Source organism: Kryptolebias marmoratus, linkage group LG5 (assembly GCF_001649575.2).
Source record: "Kryptolebias marmoratus isolate JLee-2015 linkage group LG5, ASM164957v2, whole genome shotgun sequence".
In the NCBI taxonomy this organism is placed as follows: domain Eukaryota; kingdom Metazoa; phylum Chordata; class Actinopteri; order Cyprinodontiformes; family Rivulidae; genus Kryptolebias; species Kryptolebias marmoratus.
Window position 1 is genome coordinate 10,745,220 of NC_051434.1, and position 9,349 is coordinate 10,754,568.

Here is a 9,349-nt window from a genome sequence, read left to right on the forward strand (position 1 = left end):
TACTGATGAGACCCGCCACCGTAGTAAAGTCAGGTCTCAGCAGAGAAAAGAGCAAAGGACTGAGCACACATCCTTGAGGAACCCCTGTGCTTAGTATGATGAAGTATGACCTCTTACTATCAACTGAGGCTTATTTGGAACTTGCAAACTAAAAATGATCCCAAACAAACCTGCAAATCTACAACAAAAAAGCTACCAAAATTCAATTATTAAATAAAGCTCAGTCAAAGTCCAGACGTCTTCATGATTAAAAACTTCGGACAACTTTGCACCTTCAAATTTAATTGAGATGAAGCAACATTTTAAAGAAGAGTGGACCAAATTTCTTCCACACGAATGTAAAAGACTGATCATACAGAAGACAATTATCTCAATTTATTGTTTTAGAATCCACTAAATCTTGAAAAAAACTCGCAAAACATCATATTTTTTCATCTTTACTTAATTTTAAAACCTAGTAAGAATCAAGTTTTATATTTTACCTGCTGAACTTATTTTAATTAGCAGAGAGATATTGGTACAGTATGTGAATTTTTTCGTCTGACATCTCCACAAAACCTTTGCTGCTAATGTAGGACACACACTTTCACGAATACACCTCTAACCTTGTTCGCCGGTGTAAACTCCAGGGAATGTGGCAGGGTTCAGAGTTCTTAGAACACCAGAAGCAACAGAACAGGTCTGCCAGAGACGTGTAGTTTTAGACACACTGTCTCTCTCTCTCTCACACACACTCACACACACAAACATACACACAATGAGTCAGTGGGTGAATCACACTCTGGCTATGCTGCCTCTCGACTTTATAACAGCCGCCAGCACGACACTGTATTTAATATTCCAAACAACTGTACTTTGTCGCATGTATTCACATATTTTTCCACATATGTACGTATTTACGCCATATTCCCTAAACATCCACACACGAACACAGATTCCTCTCACCAAATGTTTCTGGGTGATTAAAAATATTAGTAGCAGAAGTGACACAAGTACAAACAACACATTCACTTCCGTGCTTTTTCTGCTCCATTCAAATGCACACATACAGACAGAACTATGCACACCCAGCACTGGGGAAGATTGCCGATGAGTCAGGTGGAGAGAGGAGGGAATCCTTTTCTTTTTGTGTGAAACGAGGACTATAGGAGAAGCAGAAACAGGCTTCTGCACCACAGAAACCGATTCTATTAAAGCTGACTTATGATTCAGTCCCACATATGAACTCACAGCAGAATGTGCAAAACATTAAGACAGGATGAGGAAAATACAGAGAGAATTGTACTAAAAATGTCCATCTGTGCCAGCATGAATCCTCATTTGTCTCAGAGTGATACTAAAAAAAACCCCTTGGAACTCCAGGCATGGATCAAAAGGCCTTAACTCTGTCATAGTTTAGTTTATTCATAAAGTTAGGTTTTATAACATGAAAACAAGTCACATCTGGATGATTTTGCACACTTTTAAAAGCTAACCTTAGCAGCTTTCAATATCAGTCTGCCTGAGGCAGAACACACACACTGCAGCTATCCACAGGGTGAAAAAGAACACAATGTCTCCTTCCAAAAACTGTACAGGCAAAGGAAGAAAAAAAAAGAAAAGAACTTTAAAACATCCCCATCTGGTGGTGTTTCAGGGAAGTGTCAGGGCTTTTTGAAAGAAAGCCATTGCTTGAACTTTGAAAACAGCAATTTGTTTTTTATTTAAAGGATCATTCGGTTGATCACGTGTTTGAGTTTAATGGGCATTATTGCAAAATTATCTTTGTAGAACACATTCCTATTTATGTACAGATGAAAACCAACTTGTTACCGCTGAAAAAGGCTTCTGGCAAAGTGAGATCAGTGGCAACAAGCTCAGGGGAAAGACACTGCACATGAAGGCAGCTGCATGAAGCCGTGCAGCAGTTAATGTACGCCGCAGGTGTTCAGATTTGATAGGAATGGCACAACGCCAGGGGGCTGTGAGTCAATCATAAAAACCTGAAGCTACGACTGACCTCTCTCAGCTGTCCCTCATTTTCATCCCTGTTGTCTTATGTTTCTGCACCTTGTTTTCATGAGTTTGCTTCACAGCCAACGAGACTACTTTTTTTTTCTTTCGCCCTTTGGCGCCTGAAGCCTTTTGTTAACAGGACAGTTTTCAGCACTCCAACCACCCTGACTACATGTTGTTCCTTTTCAGACTCTCTTTCTTCTTTTAAAAGTCATGCTTCCGCCGTGACCGGGGAGTGGAGGTTTATCTGTGATTGGAGGAGCTCTCTGACACAAACATTTTACAGGTGATGAGTCACCGCAACACAGGCCATTCAGTACACCGAAGACAAACGCTGAGTGCGTGTTAGTGCGAGTGTGTTTGCATACACATTAACCTTTATATGCATTAGGGTGCTGTTTGTGCAGAGGTTTCATGACACACCACCTACGCACCTTTTAGTCAAAGGCAATGAGATGATAAATGCTGCTGTAAGGCAGGTTTTGATGGCCTTCCTATCTGATATATATACATACATACAAATGGACTCTTTCTTTTTGCATATAAGTGGATATAATTGTTTTCTTTTAATAGCAGCGAGCATAGAACCAGAGGCAGAAAAGAATTCATGATGACACGGGCAGCAGAGGAATATAGAATGTGTCGAGTGACTCATGCAAGACAGAAAGGAGCCATCAGCAGCAAATGTGACAGACAGTATAACACACGAGCACACGGACGATTTATTCCAGCTCCACATGCACACACAGCGGTGTATTTAAAGTTACAACATATATATCTTCAGATGAACACAGACTGTTAGGTGAAAGAAGTTCTCGACTCCCCCCCTTCCCCGCCCTCCTCCCTTTTTTCATTTTTGTATGTCTGTGGCAGAGATGAGTCACTTTTAACTGCAGTTCTCACGTAACGACTGTCACTTGGACTGATTCACACTCCCAACAATTTAACAAAAAAAATAAAATAAAAAAAAAGCTCTGCTGGGTGTTTTTTTTTTCCTTTTTCTTTTTTTAGACAAACTGAGGGTACGACATGTACTGTTTTTATTATTATAGAGTCACGTTTCACTTGGACAATAAAAAAAACATACAAATATGATGCACATTTTGAGATTGATATAAAAATTTTCCAAACATAATGACTGGTTACAATTCAAATTGCAGAGGCATTTTTTTTAAACTAAACTAAACATTAATACTACAATACTGTTCTCCAAGGGTGAAAAGGTTTTGGCAATGACTCAGCACTTCTTTGTAAAGCAGTTAATACACCTTTTGTTATCTTTTTTTTCCCGGCGAACACAAACGACTACAATAGTTTCATCACTTTAATGTTCCTCATCCGTGTCCTCCTCTTCATCCTCATCCCCCTCCTCCTCTTCAGACTCATCCTCGGCGTCGTCCCCTTCCTCCTCCTCCTCCTCCTCTCTCCTCGTCTGGCGACTGAAAGCTCTTTGTTGCTGTGACAACAAATTAACAGTCACTGCGCAACTAAAACACTTTGCGAGGCGGTCATTACGCACGTTTCATGCCTCTGTGGCATCCAGAGCATTTCTCTGTGTCTGCAGTTTGCGGTTTATTAGCAGCGATAATACAGGTTTCAGGAGGGAGCACGCCCTGGAGTGAAATGAGACCACATTCCTCAAGAGTTGTTTTACTTTCAGACCGCCTTTCTAGTTTTATCCCTTATGCAAACAGGGTCCCCACAGCTGCTCGCAGATGGACTCAAACGTCACGGGCAGAGGTTTTTTTTTTTATCACGACATAAGAGACAAATTTGAGGTACGCTGTGTGCAGAAATCTGCCTCTGCAAAGCCACAGTCTGCACAGATATCTGAACACACTCCGAGACGGGAGCGAATTCAAAACAACAATTCTCATTTAGAGATAAATTGACAACTTGCTGACAAAACACTGCCGCCTAAGGATGATGGGTAAACTTTTAATGTGGGAGGAAATGGATGACAGGACTAACAGGCTGTGACATGTGGAAATATAAAGCGAGTGATGAATTGGGAGATGCTTTCCCTAGGACAACTGATAAGACTCGCAGATATCGAGCATCAGTCTGTGCTGGTATGAGGAAGGTTAGCGTGAAGGGGGAAGTTGTTTTTTTTATCATCACAATAAACTTACGCAACAGTGAAAAACATTTATAAAGACAGATAAGAAGCAGTTTGATTATGGTTCGAGGGGGGGAACTTTTAGGGAACTTCTGCTTTGCGTTAAAACATTAAAAAAAAAAAAAACAGATTGTGTTGGAGGTTCCCAGATTGTTTGTTGTTCATCTTACCTGGAAGGTCCCTGATGTGCTCATGAAAGACCCGGTCTGATCGAGGGATGTTTTGGAGTTTGCTCGCACTATGTCCAACCGTGAGAGGTAGTCAGGTGGGTGCAGCGAACTCCTGAACACCTGCCAAAGACAGTAGGGTGCGCTACGTTTTTCCACAAAGACAAAAAAAAAAAGAAAAACACCAACAGAGCTTTTTCATGTATCATATCAAAGCCACATGCTCAAGAGGAAATACTTTGGAACTGTGGGTAATCGTCAAATCAGCTTCTAGTTTGGTGATGTGATTACAGAACACAGAGGTTCTCTGACATTTCAGCCAGACCACTGGTTTTTACTGAAGAGGAAAAAAAAAACCTCTCGATCAGGATTGTCTTCATGCCTGTCATTGTGCCTGTTTCAGATGATTCAATCTCCCATGTTTTGTATAATGAGTCACTGAAAAGCAGCCTTGTCTCGGTGAGGAGTTTTGTTTCAGTATGAATGGAAGGGAGATGATTCAGTGCGCAAATGCACAGAGGGTGCGGAAAATAGCACAAGGGCATCTGCAGGAGGAACCTCACATCGCCGAATCTCTTTTTCATCCCTTTGTTGTCTTCACCACACGCTTTCTCTCCGAAAATAGTACAGCGAACCTCTCAACAGTTGGTAAACAGAGCGAAGCAGCGAGCGCGACTGAAGCGATTGTTCAGGATTCTGTGCAGGTAACTTTAAAGTTGAGTTAAAGGGTGTGGACTGATACTGTGGGCAAATTAAACAAAACCTTCCAGGTTGATCAAATAAAAAGCCCAGGGTGTTCAAGAAGCTGGAGCAGCTTTTAGCGGAAGAACAGTCTCACACATAATACATTACGTCTGATGACACGTTCAGATCCAGAGGCAGTTTGGGACATGTATCTTAGTGCCAATGGTCCTCATTGTGGACACGTTGAAGGACCACTTATTGACCTAACAGGACTCGAAACAAGCAGCTTAGTTTCCACGCAGATGTTGTCTCGGCCTTCGAGTTTCTGGAATTAATAGAGTCTGTGAAAAATGAACTGTCAAACTCACAGGAAGTATCATTCACAAAAAACTTCCTGCTCATCTTTCATGTTCATTTCTGCAGTGATGGTAAAAAAAAAAGTAGCTGTGAGTGCAGAACCAAAGCTCTGGATCCATGCTGTTCGTCCCAGGAGTCGTCTTTTAACAGGAAACACCCTGAACACTTGGAGTCAATGGATAGATATTTCTACTTTGCAGTACAGGTGTCTGTAATCAGAATACATGTGCCGATTTTGGCTTTGCAAGATCCAAAATATTATATATTTTGCTTTTTACTTTCTGTTTTGATTTTTACATACCTGTATCAGATCAATAATTATATCTGTAACAGGTTTACTACTACACTGGCTAACTAAGAATGTCTGACCAGAGTATCACCTTACCTCCAGGTCTGCGTCTTCATCCACACTTTGAATGCTTTGGAAGGCCAAGGTGTAGATCTCCAAAGCCTTGGCATGGAAAGCCATTTCCACTGTCACGAACTCACCAAAGACTTTCTGAATGACGGGAAGTAAAAAAGATAATTTGTTAACATACTCAGACAGAATGTGAGTGAACTGCAACTTTCTGATAATGGCAAGACATTTAAAAAAAGACAATTTATAAAACAAGAACTGTTTCAAACAGCTTGAAATAGATTGAAGAGAAAGTGGTGTTAGAGAAGGCCTTCGAAGTTATCTCTGTCAGAGTTCAGTTCACTGTGGACTGAGCGCTCGACACGGCAAACCTTGATATCCTGGATCTTCTGCCTCTCGAACTCGTCTATGGTCTCCTCCAGCTGCTTGGTGGTCCGTGTGGCGTCCATGGTGGCTCTCTGAAGTTCACTTTCAGCCTGACGGTGTGAACATTTATACAGAGCATACTGTCTTTTTAAACGATTCAAAACATTTTCTTTTATGCACTTTCGGTTGAAACGTGATGAACTTGCAAAGAAGTGGAACAAAACTGACACTTTTATTGAAAACAATACATGAAAAGCTACATTTTCAATGAAGAGGTGCACACCTGAGACTGAAAGTTTTGGTCAAGGAAACACAAAGATATTTACGTTTATTAGGCTTCATTCTACTTCTGCAGGTACTGAACAGAGACTGTGTTTGACAAATCAAATTAATTCTAATTGACATTACATTTAGTATTCATACATATTGCTGCTGTAACATGTAAGTTTCTCTGCCTGTTTGATAGAAAAAAAAAAATAAAGAAGTAAAGAGAAACAATGCAAGGATACAATAATCTGTCTGTCTGAAGGGTTTCTCAGCCTGGTCCTCTCAAGCCGAGCCATCTGTTTGGCTTCTCTGTCTCTGGCACTTTGAGTTGTCTTCAGATCCTCCTGCATGGACACAGATATTATTATGAGAATTAACTGTCGTTATTTTCTGTCATAATAAGGTATAATTGGCTTTATCAGTCTATTAAACAAACATCTGGGTCACATTTTTATAAAGTTATCCCTCATAGCTTCATTCAGATATAACTTTGAAAGGGACAAAGGAAGCCACGGTGCGTGCAAAATATTTGCTGTTTCCATGAGACTGAAAGGCATTCCTATGATTTTATAATACAGTTTAATGATAACTGTATAAAAAGAGTGCTAACCACCACAATGTCGTGCGGCCCACCATTTGTGACAAGATGAATGAGAAAAATGTTTGCAGGAGAAACCAACCTTTTTTTAGTCTGATTTCATAACATTCAGGTAGCCTTGGTATTTCTGTGCAACAATCATAATGATTTCAAACGCGACACCGTTCTTACTGCGTACAGAAAAACCCCCATAAAGCAGAACATAATAGTTTTCAGCATTCAGGTATTTAATTTAGAAGTGCAACTATCCAAATCAAACAGGGCAAACATTTATTTTAGATATGCTGGAAATGATGCAGTTCATGAAAAATACTCTAAATCCAACAAAAGAGATGACTGAAAACTAAACATAAGGGTCGGTGCTGGCAATGCTAATGGGAAATTATCACTGGGGTAATCCTGCCCTCTTGTGGTCACACTGTAGCACTGACACAAACCGTTACCAGCTCAACATCCTCTTGATTCTCTATCCTCATTTTAGTGAAATAAATAAACAGAAATGGCTTTTTAAATATATTTTTTGGCTGAAGCTGTGCTTGGTTAATTTGTAAATTAGTGTCAAGGTCAACACAGCTGCAGATGATGATAACACTTACCCTTTTACGCTTCACCACCGCTCCATAGCTTTTTAATGGCTCAATGACTTTGGCTTCCAGTCTTTCCACCTGCAAAGCAAATTTACATGATAGGTTCTCAACATATTCAGACGGTGTGATTACGAGCATCATCAGTGGAAAAAACAACAACAAAACAACGTAAAAACCCACCTCAGCTTGACGGTAGTCTTGAATCTTGGCCAGGTGGTCAGCAAACTGCTTCATCCCCCTCTTGAGATCTGGGGTCTCCGTGTCGGCATAAGTGCCGATTTCTCGGACCAGGAGGTCTGCTTTGTCTCGCAGCCCGGCTGTCTTGCGAGCATAGGCAGCAAACAGTTGGCACATCTCTCCGAAGTGTTTCTCCACATTGGTGATGTTCTCCTGAATCCTCCTTGTCTGGTTATCTCTGGAAAGGATAGATTGTGTCATTCACAACAATAATCAACTGAATAGACGTTCACACGGGTGCATTTGGTATTACCTGCCACCAAAAGGCAAAGGTGTTTCTGCCTGTTTGGGTTTGTTTGTCTGTACCGTTAATATTTTACGAATCACTAAACAGATTTAAATGAAACTTTCAGAAATTAATCATTGTATGAACACTGAGTAGGTTTTCGATTCAAGATGGCTGCCACAGTAAAGCAATCTTAGCAAATTTAACAGATATTGACCTACAGTTTGGTGTGGTGGTGGCTGAGACTGCTCCCAACTTTATTCTGAGCGCTAGCTGATTATGAAAGATCTGTGTTTAAAACTTTGGCATTACCTATTACAGTCAACTCTGTCTGTCTGTTAGCAAAACATCTCATAAACCACTGGATAGATTTTAATTAAACTGTCAGAAAAGAATCATAGGACATGCATCTACAACTGATTGACTTTTGGCATCAGTCCAGTTGAAGATGGCCATCACAGCTAATCAACCTTAACAAACACAAAAATGCCTGTAACTCAGTCAGTTTAATAGACACTGAGGTAACATTTGGTGTGGTAGTAGCTGAGAGTCATTCACATCACCTTCTGAGCATGACATCTGTTAATATTACATGAGATTGTCCGTAACTTTACATTCAAAACGGCTACAATTCATTTCTCATCATGAAGTGATCTTAGTCTAAAACTCAGGCATGAAAGGCCAATATGAACTACTCCAAGGAATGCTAGGCCCTTATTTCATATAGGGAAAGACGTGATGAAACATGCTTTTTAAAATAAAAAAGTACAGGTTTTAAATTTATTCAGCTGTGAGTTATTTAAAGATATCGCTCAACCCTTGATAACCATCTAGCATGTTGTAGATTTGATGCACACATTATTCACAAACCCTTAGATGACACAGTTAGTAACCGTATTTTTTATTTTTTGTTTCTTTTGTCGTTTTTGCACCACACTTTAAGAAATGACCTACACACAGTTCATAAAGGTAAACAGACATAATTTTTCCGAACGTAACCCATTTAACATCATCGCTGTGCCAGAGGAAAACACAGATTAACTTGTTAAACTCAACGATGTCCTCGCTGGTTTTCGCTTGAATTTAGTTTAGTTAAATGTTTTTGCGTGTTGAATATATTTTACCTGGCTCTCGCATCAGGCGTACGACTCATCTCCGCAGACAAACAGTGAGTAAAATGTTTCCTGTGAGCAGGGACGTCTCTTAGCACCTTGCTAGCTGGCTAACAGCTATTAGCACGCCATTCTGCCGTTTCCATGGAGTCCCCCCAGCGTTTCCGCTTGGAGATTGCATTCTGGGAAATCGATTTTTTTCCTGTTTGTTTTGCTTACACACTTTTCTTCCTTGTTTTTTAGTACTTGGCTAATTGAAAGAGTAACCCCCCCCCC

General features: G+C 40.4%; 1 protein-coding gene across 1 annotated transcript; it reads right to left on the reverse strand.

The window, feature by feature from the left end:
• Positions 1-3,017: 3,017 nt before the first annotated feature.
• cibar1 (CBY1 interacting BAR domain containing 1) lies at positions 3,018-9,228 on the reverse strand. Its single transcript, XM_017420563.3, has 9 exons — positions 9,086-9,228; positions 7,679-7,913; positions 7,508-7,576; positions 6,556-6,657; positions 6,330-6,335; positions 6,052-6,156; positions 5,708-5,821; positions 4,285-4,404; positions 3,018-3,451 (listed from the first exon to the last, which is right to left on the reverse strand). Exons 1-9 carry the CDS (start codon positions 9,112-9,114, stop codon positions 3,320-3,322), a joined length of 912 nt encoding a protein of 303 aa, XP_017276052.1. The 5' UTR covers positions 9,115-9,228; the 3' UTR covers positions 3,018-3,319.
• Positions 9,229-9,349: the final 121 nt, after the last annotated feature.